We start from the raw sequence: 16,677 nt of genomic DNA, 5'->3' as shown, positions 1-16,677 counted from the left end.
AGCTCCAAAATGCGAGACACGTGAGGTTTATCAGAAGGGACATGTTTATTTATTATTTTTTTATATAATATAATAAAAAATAAAATAGAATTATCGTTTAATGATTAAAAGATTTGTAAAAAAAATTAATTTAAAAGAATCGGATTTGATTTTTATCGAATAATAAATAATGTTATTATTACTATTCAAGTTTTTTTACTAATCAAATCTAATTAAATTAGTCTAATATAATAAAATTAATTATCATTAATATTATGTTAAATCTTATTTTTTAATTTAGTTGGATCTAATTTATAAAAAAATTTATATGCATAACATTATTCAAATATAATAAAAGAGGAAATTTAAAATAAGTAAAGTGAAAAATAAAGTTCAAAGAATTTATATTTCAGATAAATTAGTTTTTAAAAAAAATATTAATAAAGTCTTCTAAAATAATAGATGTAGACACACTATCTTTAAATTATCTTTTATAATTAAATTAAAAAATCTTAGTTTTAACTAATTTATCTACATTTATTATTTTAAAAGACTTTATTAATACTTTATTTTTTAGAACTAATCTGTTTAAAATATAAATTTTTAAAAATTTATTTCTCATTTTACTCAGATACAAATTTTACATATATTTTTATATGAGTTTAGTTTTCATATATTTTGTAAAAACATACATCTAATTTTATATTGATACATTGTAAAAAATAATTAATTTTTAAATTTATTATTTAAAAAATATTAAAATATATAAAATTTGATTGAGCATATAAATTTTTTTATTATAATATTAATACACTAAAATTAAACTCTAATTGTAATATATCACAAAGTATTGTATATATTATTTCTTAAAGTCCCTCACTGCACAATCCTTTATTATTCTCATCCCTTGTCAAAAGACAAGTGATTAATTTAGGCGAAGACTCGAGTCTTTAAATTAAGACATTTAATCTCGTCTATTAAATAAATATATTAAATTTTTTACACATGAATATAAATAAAAATATTATTATTCTTGAAATCGTTACTTTAATTCTGATATTAATTTTTAAATTTATTTAAAACTTTAAATTTTTAATAAAAATTTAATTAGAGGACTATTTATTCTTTTATTTTTTATAAAATTTATAATATTAATTTTTATTTTTATTTTATTATTATTTAATACTTTTTTATTTTACGAATTAAATATTTATTTATAATTTCTTATTTACAAGCCCTTTTAGATATTTTTGTTTGTCAAAAACACAAACTTACAATTGTACCTACCATATGTGATTTGTTTGTTTTTTTTTGGACAGAAAAAAATATTTTATATTAATTTAAGAAATTACGTGTCATTCAATTTAATATTAGTTAGAATTATTAATTTTGTTTATTAGTTTAGATAATTTAATTATTTTTTTATATCTTCTAATTTACTTATTGATTTAATTTTATTCATAATTTAAATTTTTATTATTAAGCCATATTTTTTAGAGTACAATTTTTAATTGTGACCAAATAATTAGCTCTAAAAATAAGTTATTTTTATCGCTTTTATATGAATGGTGACCTTAATTTAAGCATACCCATTAAAGATAAAAAAAAAAAATATGAAAAAAGATGAGAAGTATAAAAGATACCTGAAAATTATCAATTTTTATAAAAAAATATTTGCACGGTTGTATAATTACAATTATTTTTTTAGATAATCATTCACGCAGTCAATATAAAAATAATTTTTTTTAATATGACATTATATTATTAGATGTATGCATACATATGATTGGATGAATGTGTAAAACTATGTTAAGTGTATTAAAATTAAATTTCAGATTATTTCTGAAAAACATATCCCCATCATAATTCGTCTCAACTACCTTATTTAAAACTGCAACTCCTCTTCTGGCTGTATAAAATTGGCAACCATCTCGCTTCAACTTCATTGGATCATTGCATGTCATTACTCATTACTTTAATTTTACAAAGATAATAATAACAAGAAAGGTATATAGAAGAACAACTACTCACTTCACTATATACTTTCTTTCTTTCTCTCTTTCCTGCCGACGAACGCCACATATTCTACACGCCCACTCTGCGCGTCTTGTCATCATCATCCTCTTTGATTCTCTAACTGTACGGACTACATGCTCATCTTTCATTTTTTTCTTTTCTTTTTCGGATTTTGGATTCTCTTTCTCTTTCTCTGTGGTCTTCTCAATTTGGGTTTTGAAGCTTTTGCCTTCCTCATATGAATTACCATGGTCTAATTAACCATCTATTGTGCATGGTTGTGTATGTGATTTGGGATCTTTTAATAACGAAGAAGAAACGAGGACTTAAATGGTAAAATAATGTTCATTTTAATAGGCATTTAATTAACCATGAGTACAAAACTGAAGGATCCAGTTGAGTCATTGTTAATTATTCTGAGTTATTGTTTAATTCTTTACTCTTATTTTATTTTTTGACAGTATGCCTGCCTATCTCAGTCTTCAGTACTCTTTTATGCTTCATTCCAATTTTTGCATGCCGTAACTTTTTGTTATTTACCAACACCAAAGTCTACAGTTGTATTTAATTTTTAATTATTAATTTTTAAAAATGCATAAATTTTTTTATTTATTGGATAATTTTAAAAAAACGTAAATGAAAAGAGACGGTACAGTTTTGAGGAAAGAAAAGCGATTTATATGAAGATTTTAAAATTAGTAACTGACCCCAAATGATAAAATAATATCACAAAAGGCTTGTTATAAGTTTTAGTTTGAAAAACCTCCCTCTCCTAACCTCATAATTACTTCTGCACAACCACCAAGGAACCCAGATCATCCAAAAACTTTTTTGTTGCGTTGTCAATGAAGAGTTATGGCCTTAAATTAAAATATTAGTTTTGACTTTATTTGTTTCTTTTTTATAGTTTCACGTTGAAAGTACAATTTTTATGAAAATGTTTTTGACAAAGGAAATTTTTGTTATTTATATTGAAGTTGTTTAGTTTTTTCATTTTTGTTTAATAGACCTATTATTTGGAATCAAAGAATAGAACAAATATTAAAAGAAGATAATTTGATGAAAATTAGAAGAACTTAGCATGCACAGAAGGAGAAGCTGTCATGGAGTGATGTTGAGAGAGGGGTTTGTTGGGAAAGTTATTGTATGCGAGTCGAAGATGGTAGACAATTCATAAATTTAACAAACATTAAATAAGGATATTTTAATAATTTTTTTTAATAAAAATTTATATACAGTTATTTTTATATAAAATTAGATAAAAATTCAGTTGCAATTAATTTTAGGTGAAGTTGATAGAATTGTTAGATGAAAATTTAGTCAAATCAATCAAATCATCTAATAATTCTCAATTATCAACTTCCCGTTAAGTCGACTGCACTTGAGTTTCTACCATAAAATTAATAAATAATAGATTTGATTAAATTATTATTTAATAATTATTAATTATTAATTTTATATTTACACAATTGTACGTGAGTTTTACTGTTTTGTTTGACTAAAATTCTTATGAAACACCGAAAGTCAAGCATGATTTTTGGGCACCGTTTATTGAGATTATTTAAATTGACCGCCAAAAAGAAAAATATTTAGTTTTTCTTTCAAGTTTTAGATTTTGACACGGTGCTGTTTTTATTCACATGTAGTTGATTCTAAAAGAAAAGAAGAGAAGATGCTGAAGAACTTTGCTATTAAGGTTGAAGAAGGAAAGGAGGGTGAAAATGGAAAACCATGTGTCGGTCCAGTTTACAGAAACCTGCTGGCGAAGAATGGATTTCCTCCCATGGATCCTGATTTCAGTACTACTTGGGATATTTTCAGGTACTTTAATTTCATTTCAGTCTGTATCATATTCTGTATCTATTTTCTTGTGAAGGGAAGGATAGAATAGAAGAGAATAGAAGATTATTATAGAATAAGAAAAATGCATGACCAGGTTATTAAATGCAGTAGTTCAGCAATGGCTAGTTTCATTTAGTGTTCTTATCTATCTACATGAACTGGGTTGGATGAGAAGTTAAAGGCAGTGGTCCATTTTCCAAGATGTACTAACATGCGTTGGATTCAGTTTAGGTAGAATGATAAATTGATAATACATTATTATGTGGCCACAATTTTGAATGGTCCTCAACATTTCAAAATTAACAATTTGGTCCATGCCGTCCATCAACTTTTGTTTTCTAGTTACTTTTTGTGTCTTTTTGGTTTTTATAGGGTTAGTTATCATGTGCATTAAATCATAGCTATTATATTTAAGGATTTATTTGTTTTTTGTTTTAAGAACACTAAGTTTATAAATTAAATTTTTTATTATTTGATTTATATTTATTAAATAAAATATTTAAAATTTTTTACTAATAATAAATTTATCATGTATCTACATATTAGTTAAACTCAATTAGTATTTTTATATTTTATTTAATAATAAACTAAATATAAAAAATAAATTATCAAAACATAATTTATTANATTTATTATATCAAAACATAATATTTTTATTTTTATTTTAGGTGAATTATACGATAAAGATATAAGTTTACAAATATTTCTTTTTATAGGATAAAAGAGAGATTAAAAAAGATAGGACTCACACTTTGAATAGCAATAAAATAATAAAAAATAATTATAAAAAAATTTATTTTATCTCTCCATACCACTTCAACCTGTATAGTAGAGTATCCCTTTATTTTATTTGTCAAACATAATTTTATATCTTCTAATTCCTACAGTGATGTTCTGTATTTATAAACAAATTCATCCAAAATAATTTTAGATTATTGTCTTCGTTCAATAACCTATTTATGAAACACTACTTCCGTTCTCTTTCATCCGTTTGTGTTGTCAGTTTCATGAAATGAATTTGGGAAAGACTTAAAGTGATCTTTCTCTGATGATTGCAGTGTCTCTGTCAAAAAACATCCAAAAAATCGGATGCTGGGATGGCGTAAAGCTATCGATGAAAAGGTTTTATTTTATTTTATTTTATTTTATTTTTGTCAATTATCCATTTTTGTAATGCCCATCACTAGTGTCCTACCTCATGGCAAGAAACTTAAGAGTTAATTTGTTGTTGTTAATAGTTTGGACCATATGTTTGGAAAACATATAAGGAAGTTTATGATGATGTTCTGCATATTGGTTCTGCTTTAAGAGCTTCCGGTGCTGAACCTGTAAGTGAATAATGCTTTGAAAATATTTCCATTGTTAATTAGAGAATTATTTGTTGATAATTATGAAAATTAATGTTCATATCACAGGGTTCTCGAATTGGAATTTATGGCTCTAACTGTCCTCAATGGATAGTGGCAATGGAGGTATTATACTATTATGACATTTCAATAATCAATTGTATTCTATTTTTTTTTTCATAATAGTAATAATATTAATAATGCTAATATGGTTCATAATCCTGTTTAATAACCATTGGTGCATAGGCTTGTTCTGCCAACAGCTTTATTTGTGTGCCTCTCTATGATACACTTGGTAAGTTTTTTGGGAATTGATTTCATTGAAAGCGTTAATTTTTATACATTCACATTCAATATTGTGTATACCTTCATTTATAGACTGTACTGTCTATAAATGATATTTTGTGAAGTTATATTCGAGATTTAATTTAATTTTTATAATTTTAATTGTCTAAATTTAGTTCATAAATTTTTTAATTGATTCTACGACAAAAATTACTATAAAAACTAACGTGATTAAAATTTAAAAAATTTAAAAATTAAATTGAGACTTGAGTATATTTTACGAATCAAATTGAGTATTTTCTTAATAGTTAACTCTTATTATACTAGTATAGCCTAAGATTAAATGATGTTAGTATAAGAATTTTATATAGTGCCAATATATATGTAGTATATAAAAATTAAACCCTTTTTTTCACTTTTGTTAATTTATCTAGAGGAAAAATTTAAATTGAAGGTATCATTTTTGGATAATGATTTTAAAGGAAAATAGGAAATTAAATACATGCCAATGTCTCTCATTTATATCTTAATATACTTCCAGCTACCAGGCGTCACTTCAGTTAGTTACATTGTAAAAAAAAAAAAAAATTCAATAATTTATTTGTTAGGTGATTCATGTTATTTGTTATTGATTCGATGGAAATTAAACATAAATGCAGGCGCCGGTGCTGTTAATTTTATTATAGATCATGCAGAAGTTGATATTGTTTTCGTCCAAGATAAGAAGGTGAAAGAGGTAATAATAAGGGTCATTTAATTTTCATGACATGGTTCATGATGAATTCACATGCATATATTCAGAAGGAGTAATAAAATTTCTCATTTTGCAGCTTTTGAAACCTGATTGTATATCTGCTAAGCGACTGAAAGGTAAAATTAGTTTGATAGTAGTTCAATTTCAATGTTTAATTTGTGAAAAGTATTTTAGTGAAGAATAGAATATAATTGGATAAAAATATATACATTACATATAATAAATTTATTTTCATTTTTTATTAAAAAATAATTTTTATTTTTCACCAAAATATCAGTCTTTAACATAGTATTGTTCTTAATTAATTTGTGTGCTACATTTATAAATTATATAAGGTACTTAACTGAAATTTGATTGTGGTGACGTCAGCAATGGTGTGCTTCACTTCATTAACAGAGGAACAAAATGATAAGGCAGCTGCAATCGGAATTAAGCCATATTCTTGGGAAGAGTTTTTGCATATGGTAGGTCCACATTGAGATTTTTATTCAATAAATAATAATTCAACAATGTATTTTAATTGTATTTGAAAAGCTTTTCTCGAGACATAATTTCAAAGATAATAATTATAATGTGTTTTAAGATGACATATGTTAAGATTGTTATTAATAGATGTTTTTAAGTTTTTAAATTTTTAATTTAATAAATAAATAATAAATATATTAAAAATTTAATTTTATATTTTATGTTATTCTTTTAAGAAAAATTTTCACTCTTTTTTTATTCTGAGAAATGATAAAATGATATTTTCGTCTCTTTTATTTGTAATATCATTCTCTTTTTTTATAACTTTTAAAAATTTTTTTCTTTAATTCATTTTAAATTTTTTATGTTAACTAACGTTAACTTTTTACTTATTTTTTTAAAAAATATTTTTTAAATATCTTTTAGCAAAAATTTTATTTTTATATAATTAAATTTGTTTATCAAAATACCTTGCAACAAATTATTTTTTTACAGATTAAATTGTTTTTTTATTAAAATCCTTTTTAAAAAAATTTTTAATGATTAAATCATTTTTTTAATGATCAAATTATTTTGTTTTCAAAAATACAAATGACAGGTCACTCTTACTTTTCAAGGTTATTCTTGGAGGATCGTGCTTTTCCTTTTCTAGATGGCTTTCTTTTCAGATTTTTCTAAAAATTTTAAAATATATTTTGGTATAAATATAATTTAATTAATAAAAAATAATTTGTTAAAGAGTATTTTGATAAATAAAATTTAATCATAAAAAATAAAATTTTTGTTAAAGAATAATTTTTGTAAAAAAATTATTTTTTTCTTAAAAAGTTAATAAAATTAATGTTAGTTAACACAAAAAATTTAAAATGAATTAAAGATGAGATTTTTTAAACATTACAAAAAAGAAGAGTATATATTTTACAAATAAAGAATAAAAAAAATTATTTTAATATTTCTCAAGAAAAAAGAATGACACTTTTTCTTTTTCTAATTAATAATTTTATTTTATATTTTAAAAACACATGTTAGAGTTAAATTCTAATTATAAAAGCTTGTTGGACTCGTTGGATAACGGAAATAGGTATGGAGAATAGTAAAATATTTTTTATTTGGAAATAATACTCAAATATTTTCTTCTTTATCTATATATATGTTTTAATTTATGTTGTTTTATCTTTTTATTTATTTATGTATCATAGCCAATTTTTTAATAGAAAAATTTTAGATAATTAACATCTTTTTGTATTTGCATTGTATTTAAATTAATATTAGTTATTTTTTTTCTTTTGCCCTAAAAATATTAGTAATCATTTTTTTTACGGTTACTCCCTTCTTAAGATTGTGAACTAAAAAATTGGGTGTTCCGATACTTTTTTAAAAACATATAAAAACATGGTAATAAAATCTAAACACTACTGTATGCTACTAATAGAATTGTTTTACATTTGTGAACATGTTTTGGTGCAATTTATTGTCCGTACATACAGGGAAAAGAAAAGCCATGTGAGATTTATCCACCTCGTGCTCAAGACATATGCACTATAATGTATACAAGTGGGACAAGTGGAGACCCCAAAGGTGTTGTTTTATCGCATGAAAATATTGTTGCTTTAGTACGAGGCATGGATCTTTTCATGGAACAGTTTGAAGACAAGGTAAAATCCCATGCTTATATTAGCTACTTCACCCATTACCCAAATGTTTTGCTACCATTTCTTTTTTTTTTTTCTTATTATGCTTTTGGATTATTCCTCTCTTTTTTCTTTCTTTTCTCATATTTCTTGCCCTATTTTAACCTTCATGTACTGTTAATTTTAAAAATGTCTAGTGAGAAAGAAATGAATATTAGAAAGAAACGTTTGAAACTAAAAATAATAATAGAAATTCTAAATACAAATAAAAAAATATTCGGAAGAGAAATAAAATAAAACTAATTTTATAGTTTAAGATTAGAGTGGTTGGCCTGAAGTTGCATTGACCAACATGCATATCACATTCTTATTACTAATTATCAAGGTTTTGAGTCGGACCGGTCATCAAACCGCTCTAATTACTGGTTTACTGGTTTATTGGTTCAACCGGTTCAACCGTGATTCAACTGAAAAAACCGTTTTATAATAAAATAATAAATAAAATTTAAATAAACAAACTAGAATATAATTATAGTCTAATATAAACTTTAAAATATCATCCAAATTAAAAGTACTACATAACCACAATGTTATGATCTCATTCAAACAAACTCAATAGTCAAATAACAAAAACAACCAATGAACATAAAATGCCTCAAGAGTGATCTCAACAACAATTACCTCTCCTTAAGGTACTTATAATTACCTCAACAGTCAACAGTTACCCACAACAATTATCTCTCCTTAAGGTACTTATAAGTTATAATTATGCTTTGTAAATTACCTGTTGAAACTACCCATCACTTGGACTCTCACAAATCTCTCATCTATCACCAATTTTGGCAAAGCTCCTAATAACAACAAACATGAAAATTAATTAGTACAAAAAATTTCTCAAGAATATTAGATAATTCCCCTAAAACCAAACTTCAATAAAGAGAGACAAACCTCCAAACTTCAATAAAGAGAGACAAACCTAGGAAGGGGTGCTGGTTTGGATTTCTCTGCAGATTTCAGGTAGAGGTTAGCTTTATTGTGGAAGGATTTCAGTTTAATCGCCTTGCCGTTGAGTTCAACCTTGATAGTCTTTCCAAGGCAGCCAGCCATGTCAACCGCCCATTTTTTCATCAAAACTATAACATCTTCAACTCCGCCATCTTTAACTTTTTCAAGTCTGGCTTAAAGGTTACCTTGGTCCAGTTTTCACCTTCTTTGCATTTGGTAATCACGGGATCAGACCTTTTTCCCCCCATATTGTTCGAAAACACCTATAGCAACAACCAAGCAATACAATAAGCATTGCCCTCAAAATAACTGCATTCAGCTTCATAAATGTACACAGAACATGAAATTTCAACAAAAACAAAAAAGATTTTAAAAAAAGAGAAAACAACTTAACAAAGAATCAACTAAACTCTCAGTTCAATTCTAAAGCTCCATATATGCAGGGAAAACAAAACTTATGAAGATCCAAAATTCACAAATTCACTTCATACACGCAGAAAAAAGTTAGGGTTCAGCATTATCAATTGAGTAAACAAATTCATAGATCACATAAAACATAAGTCCAGAAAAATAATTATTCATAACAGAACAGTCAAAATTATTCAATAATTGTTCAATCCATTAACAAATAACAACAAAGTTCACAGCTTAACTAACAACAATTATTCATAATTATTCAACAAAGTTCCCAGTTCACAGAAAAAAAAATCACAGTTCACAGTTCAACAAAGTTTCCAGTTCAACAAAGTTTCCCGTTCAACAAAGTTATCCGTTCACAGTTCACAGAAAAATAAAAAATCACAGTTCACCTTCGAACGGGACAGTGGGTGCAGTGGAACAGAGCTAGCGCCGGCGGGACCGTGGCTGCGGGACGGAGGCTTCCACGTTTGCACGGTGGCTGCGATGGAGGGAATGAAGGTTGCCATGGCTGCTACGCGATGAAGGGGAAGTGAGGGAGCAAGCAGTGGCTCTTCGAAGTTGGAAGTTCCGACGACGGCGGTAGCAAGCGGTGGCTGGACGGAAGTGAGGGAGGACCAGGAGCTCGATGAGAGGAGCTCTGGATTGAGTGTGAGAAAGAGGCAGAGCCGCAGAGAGTGTGTTCTGGAATCTGGAGTTGGATTAGGGTTGGGCTGGAGTAGTGGAGTTAGGGCTAAGTACCAACATAAACGACGGCGTTTGTTTCTATTTCAAAAAACCGGCCGGATCACGGTTCGATTTGACCGACCGGTTCTCGACCGGTTCGTCGGTTTAATGGCAATTTTTAAAATAGGCGGTTTTAGCATAGAACCGATCCATTTTTTGTAACGATTTACGGTTCGACCAATTCAACCGGCCGGTCCGAACCGATTTTCAGAACATTGGTTAGAAGAACGAAGAAAAAAAATTGAAAAAGAGAAAAGGTATTTTTAAAAAATAAAAAGAGAAAATAGTGAGTGGTGTATTTGTTTCGCTGTGAGCTAATAATTGATTATTGATTGAAGTTGGCTGATTTTTTATTGTCATTTTAGTGGGCTTGTTAATTTTATTATTCTAAATTCTATGAACAATCATATTAGATAATTAATTAGAGTATCAAGTATCCACTAATAAAAGTTAATTATTAGTTGGGTTGCAAACAAGTAAAAAAAATCCAAAATTAAATAAAAAAATTATCCAAAATTTAATAAAAAGAAATATTTAAAATATAATATATATATATATTATTGTAAAATAATTCAAATTTTGAACATAATAAAAATTCTTTTAATTATGGTAATAAAATACAATAAATATTTTTATATTTAGGTTTCGAATGTTTAAATTTAAAGGTTTAAGATGTTTTTTTTTTAAAATGTATAATAAAAATAAATAAAATTAAACTATTAAAAAAGAAGACATTATTTTGGATGTTTTTTATAATTGAATTTTAAATATTTAAATTTTAGCAGTTTCAGATATTTAATTTTTTTTGAGAATGTACGTTAAAAAGTAAATAAAAAAATTTAGATATTTAAATTTTAGAGGTTTTGAATTTTTTTGTCTATTATTTTAGATATTTCGTTTTTTAAGTTTTGAAGGTTTTTTTTTAACGATTTTGAATATATTTTTTTGTTAGATTTTTATATTGTTTTTATGATTTTAAATGTTTTTCCAATAATTTTAAACGTTTCTTTTTGTTCAAAATTTTGCGATAAAGTTGGTTCATTTGTTAAAATATTAGTAGAAAAGATTGTTAGTTACCGAAAAAAAAAAACAAATAAATTTCCAAATCAAAATTACAAATTAACCCTCGTTCTTTCAAAATATGATCTATTTGCCCCCAATAAAATAAAACGGATTTTCTTGATATATTTTTCTTGAAAATAGCTTAACAGAGAGATTAAGCTGACAAAAACTTTAAGAGATAAAGAATTATTTTGTTTATTTATTTTAGAAAAAAAATATAGAGAATCAATATATTATCTGTCAACTTATTGTCAATAATAGTTAATTATTATATTTTAAATATATGTATAAGAAGACACATTCAGAAAATACATATATAAATACACTTCTATTAGACACAATCATAAAAAAAGATTTTTATTAGACATATCTACAAAAATATTTTTATTAAACACAATTATAAATAAGAGTTGACAAAAGTTAGCAGAAATACTGTTGGTAATATAGTAGGATTGTTTATTTTATAAAGAATTATTTAAAATTTGTAGACTAATACATTGCCGTCTTTTAATTTGTTAGATATTAATTTGCTCAAAACAAAAACTAACGAAGACTAATTTAAAAGTTTGAGTAGTACTAGGGAGCCAATGGTCTAAACGTATAATGTGTATAATGGGCTAAATCTTTAGTTTATGAATAAAATGAACATCACTTATACTATCCAGAATAACCATCCGGATACCAGGGATAATAAACATCTCATGTTATAAAAAGCTAATTTTGGGTTCACCAAGTTCGAGCTCTTGACCCTCTGGATCTGGAACTCTAATACCATGTCCTGAAATCACTCATCTAAAAAACGTAACCTAATAGGACAATGTAACACTAATAATCATATCTCTAATACTTTCTAAACTTTCATTATACACATTGTACGCTTAGGTCATTGGCTTTCTATACTTTCTCTAAAAATTTATAATTAAAAAAAAGTTAATAGTGGAAATTGAAATGAGCATAAAAAGAATGAAAGTTTGGAAATGGGTTATCTGAGAAAAGTGTTTTAATTTAATTTGCACAGATGACAGTTGAAGATGTGTATTTATCGTTTCTTCCGTTGGCTCATATTCTTGATCGCACAATTGAAGAGTACTTCTTCCGCAATGGTGCATCTGTTGGCTACTATCATGGGGTACGTACCATTCTCTTATTTATGCATCATTCTATATTATAAGGAACGTTACAACTTTAGTAAAATTTATTAGTTACTCATTAATGTTAAAAGTATAAATTAAAATTATTGACAAAAAAAATTACACTGATTTTTTATTTTTTTCGTGTATTTATTCTACTTACTTAATTGGATTTTGTTAAACGTTTAAGGAAAAAAAGTCACTTTAGTAGTGTAAATATTAGTCATTAGTTAAATTTTTATATTAGAATTTATCTTGGTTTATTCATCTTATACACACTTATTTTTTCATTTTATCTATATATCTCGTAATTAACTTTTTGGGGTTGTTTGCGTGAAGGATCTAAACGCTTTGAGGGATGATTTAATGGAGCTAAAGCCAACACTATTTGCCGGTGTGCCACGTGTCTTCGAAAAAGTATATGAAGGTAAAAAGATTACACGTTGACATACAAGTCTTAATTTGACATGCGTTAGGCAGAACTAACAAAGAAAGTATAATAAAGAATATGGTTCAACTAATTTAAACTAAAATATTAATGAAATGAAATGTTTATATAAATTATTTTTTTTAGAAAGAAAATAGTGTACCTTCTTCTCACAACTACATTAAACACATCATAATATCTCATTTAGTCATTTTATCTTAAAAAAACAAGTGCATTGAAGATCATGAGGGGTTTAGAGGACGGAGAAGGTCATATAATTGAAACCTTCATAAAAAGATGACAAGTTGAAGAATCTATAATAGCCAATGTATGAAAGAAAGTCAAAAGAATATAATATTTGTTTTCAGGTATCAAGAAAGCAGTGGAGGAACTCAATCCATTCAGGAGAGCAGTATTTGGCATGCTCTACAACTAGTAAGTTAGTTGATACTTGATAGTGTAACATTTTTGGAAAAGGGTAGAATTGTCTATATAAGTTAATGAATTTTTTACTAAATTGTAAATAGTTCTTCAGTTAACTAATCACATTTATACTCTGAATCCGATCCTCTGATACAGCAAACTTGGCTGGATGAATAAAGGATATAAGCAGAGAGAAGCATCACGTTTAGCGGATCTATTAGCCTTTAGAAAGGTTCTATCACTTCTCTAATAGCTGTTTTTTAAAAAACTAAATAAAAGATTGAATTATTTTATAAATTTTTATAATTTTACTCAATCTTTAATTAAGTGGTTATAATTCAAAGCAAGTTTGTCACCAAGTTTTTATACTATATAAAAATTTTAATCAAATTCTTATAGTTTATATATTTGAAAGTAAATCCCTATTGTTCAAAAATTTTGTGATCAACTTAATATTGTAATGTACCTCATAATTTGTGCCTTTAATTATTCTATTCAATATATTGGTCATCTGGGTTAATGTCCAAATTTGTCATTGAAAGATAATATATTATTGAAATTGATCTATTAATCTTATTAGTCTTTTAAAAAATATAATCATTAATTAAATTGATTATTTCATCAGTTAAATAATGATATATTATATTAAATATTATATGACATAATGACATAATAGATTAATATTGTATATTACAAAATAATTGGTTAAAATGTTATGTTCTAAATTTTATGATCAATTGTTTATAACATGTGACATTAACCTGTTATGTTATTATGTCATATAACACTTAACATAATATAGTTATATTTTTTAAAGATTAATATGACTAACAAAATTTATTAGAATCCAAGTTAAATAACAAATTATCTTTCAACAATAAAGTTGAATATTAACGAACCCTCAGTGTTATTTTTCTAGCTAATACAAGAGGGTTTTGGTTAAAATATATTTTACAAGAGCAATGCTAGGGGGCCAGCAATTTTTATGATTGTTAGCCATCAACTAGCCATCAATGATGATTTGATGGTGTGAGATTGGTATGAGATTTCATCCAATGGCTCACCTTCCTCTGCTGGTTATATGCTGGCCAAAATTCAATAAAACTGCTGGCCCCCTAGACTTTTCCATTTTACAATATAAGGATTTGGTTGTAAACGGTCAAGCTATGAAGATTTTTGTTGAAAATTTTTGCATAGTTGAGAAAGTTGATCACAAAGTTTTAAGCTACAAAGATGAAACTGAAAATCGAATAAAATCATAAGCACGGGTAAAATAATGAAAGGTTCAAAGTTGTGGGGATTAAAAAGCAGCGGAGTCCTTATTTGTGAAGTGTTGTGATTTATTTTGGTAGGTGAAAGCGAGGCTTGGTGGGCGAATTCGACTAATAATTTCTGGGGGAGCAGCTTTGAGCCCCGAAATAGAAGAGTTCTTGCGTGTTACTTGTTGTGCCTTTGTATGTCAAGGCTATGGTAAGCATTTTGCTCACGTCGCGTTACTTAACTTGTAAAAATTGCTTTAAACTGAGAGCCAAAATAAATTTTAATTAGAGTAAACTGACAAATAAATTCGTAAGAATTTATATTTTGAATAGATTAATTTAACAAAAAAGTGTAAATAAAGTTTTTTAAGATAATATATGTAAATACATTATCTTTAAATTATTCTTTCTGATTAAAATAAAAAATTTTAATTTGGAACTAATTTGTCCATGTTTGTTATTCTAAAAAATTTTATTAGTATTTTTTTAATTTTGTTAGTCTTTATAGTTTCACCAAATTTTCAAGTTTTTATACTTTTTTTTAATTGGGTTTCTACACTATTTTTAATTTTGTAATTAAATATTTTTTATATAAAAAATATTAAAATTAGCAGAATATTTCTCCCAAATTATGAGGTCAAAGTTCTAGTTAAATTTTTAATTATAGATACTTTTAATTTACGAAGAAATAGTTAGCTCTAATATTTTTTACACTAAAAAGACTTGATTATAAAATTAAAAGTAATATACGAATTCAATTGAAAGAAAAAAAAATACAAAAATTTAATAGAAAATTTAATAAAACTATAAAAAACAACAAAATAATTAAACTTATTTAAAAAAAAACTTAATTTATTCGAAATATGAATTTTTAAGTGTTTATTTGTCATTTTATTGTTAGTTCTTGATACATTATTAACAGAGAATGGTTGATGTATCCAGGTTTGACTGAAACGTGTGGACCAACAACACTTGGATTTCCTGATGAAATGTGCATGTTGGGTACAGTTGGTGCCGTTTCTATATTCAACGAGCTGCGCTTAGAGGAGGTTCCCGAAATGGGATACAATCCTCTTGCAACTCCTCCATGCGGCGAGATTTGTATCAGGGGCAAAACTGTCTTTACTGGATATCACAAAAGTCCTCAGCTCACCACCGAAGCCATTAGAGATGGATGGTTTCACACAGGTTTTTTTCAATTTGAATACTATTAACTCCACTATCATAAAAATAGCAAGAATTTAAAGCCAAACATATTGGACTAAAAGCTTAGTTAGACTCAATTGAACAAATAATTTGTTCGCCTGGTATTTTTTAGGTTATTTTTATTAGTTAAAAAGAAAAGCTTTTGTGAATTAATCATGTGAAATTTTTGTAATATATAACATAACATAATGACGTAAACTAGACTTTATTATTTCATTTAACAACACAAACACAGTCGTAAAAAATGATGATGATATTGACGTGGTTATACATATTTGAAATTAAACAGTAATGATTAACACATTTGAAATTTTAGGGTTTAATAAATTTGTACATGCTTATAATTTGAACAACCAAATTGAAGTTTTTGCTGGATCTAAATTGGGTGTTATTTAATTTCTGGGTATTCCTCAGGTGACATAGGAGAAATGCTTCCCAATGGTGTTGTGAAGATCATTGACAGGAAGAAGAATCTTATCAAGCTTTCTCAAGGAGAGTACATAGCACTCGAGCATCTCGAGAATGTTTATGGAGTTACTCCAATAGTTGAAGATGTCAGTATTCCATTTTCTTCTCCTTAAAGATTCACGTGCAGTTATTTTCATTTGAAGTTCATAGTTGAAAATCGTTAAATGATCATTTAGTCAAATTTATCAAATCATTTAACAATTTTCAAATATCAACTTTATACGAACACAAGACAA

At 26.2% G+C, this 16,677-nt stretch overlaps 1 protein-coding gene across 1 annotated transcript in view; it reads left to right on the top strand.

Annotated features, from left to right (window-relative positions):
* The first annotated feature begins 1,937 nt into the window (after nucleotides 1–1,937).
* Nucleotides 1,938–16,677, top strand: part of LOC107464963 (long chain acyl-CoA synthetase 1) — a 16,160-nt gene continuing 1,420 nt past the window's right edge. Inside the window, exons 1-17 of the mRNA XM_016083924.3 lie at nucleotides 1,938–2,118; nucleotides 3,642–3,816; nucleotides 4,896–4,959; nucleotides 5,076–5,165; nucleotides 5,253–5,309; nucleotides 5,430–5,478; nucleotides 6,128–6,204; nucleotides 6,299–6,338; nucleotides 6,592–6,686; nucleotides 8,175–8,342; nucleotides 12,547–12,657; nucleotides 12,998–13,085; nucleotides 13,454–13,520; nucleotides 13,665–13,740; nucleotides 14,861–14,978; nucleotides 15,710–15,955; nucleotides 16,388–16,527. Coding sequence (XP_015939410.1) covers nucleotides 3,668–3,816; nucleotides 4,896–4,959; nucleotides 5,076–5,165; nucleotides 5,253–5,309; nucleotides 5,430–5,478; nucleotides 6,128–6,204; nucleotides 6,299–6,338; nucleotides 6,592–6,686; nucleotides 8,175–8,342; nucleotides 12,547–12,657; nucleotides 12,998–13,085; nucleotides 13,454–13,520; nucleotides 13,665–13,740; nucleotides 14,861–14,978; nucleotides 15,710–15,955; nucleotides 16,388–16,527 — 1,635 coding nt within the window. The 5' untranslated portion in view covers nucleotides 1,938–2,118; nucleotides 3,642–3,667. The remainder of the gene's footprint in view (nucleotides 2,119–3,641; nucleotides 3,817–4,895; nucleotides 4,960–5,075; nucleotides 5,166–5,252; nucleotides 5,310–5,429; nucleotides 5,479–6,127; nucleotides 6,205–6,298; nucleotides 6,339–6,591; nucleotides 6,687–8,174; nucleotides 8,343–12,546; nucleotides 12,658–12,997; nucleotides 13,086–13,453; nucleotides 13,521–13,664; nucleotides 13,741–14,860; nucleotides 14,979–15,709; nucleotides 15,956–16,387; nucleotides 16,528–16,677) is intronic.

The sequence above is a fragment of the Arachis duranensis genome, chromosome 9, assembly GCF_000817695.3.
Source record: "Arachis duranensis cultivar V14167 chromosome 9, aradu.V14167.gnm2.J7QH, whole genome shotgun sequence".
Classification (NCBI taxonomy): domain Eukaryota; kingdom Viridiplantae; phylum Streptophyta; class Magnoliopsida; order Fabales; family Fabaceae; genus Arachis; species Arachis duranensis.
This window is presented reverse-complemented; position numbering and strand designations above follow the sequence as displayed.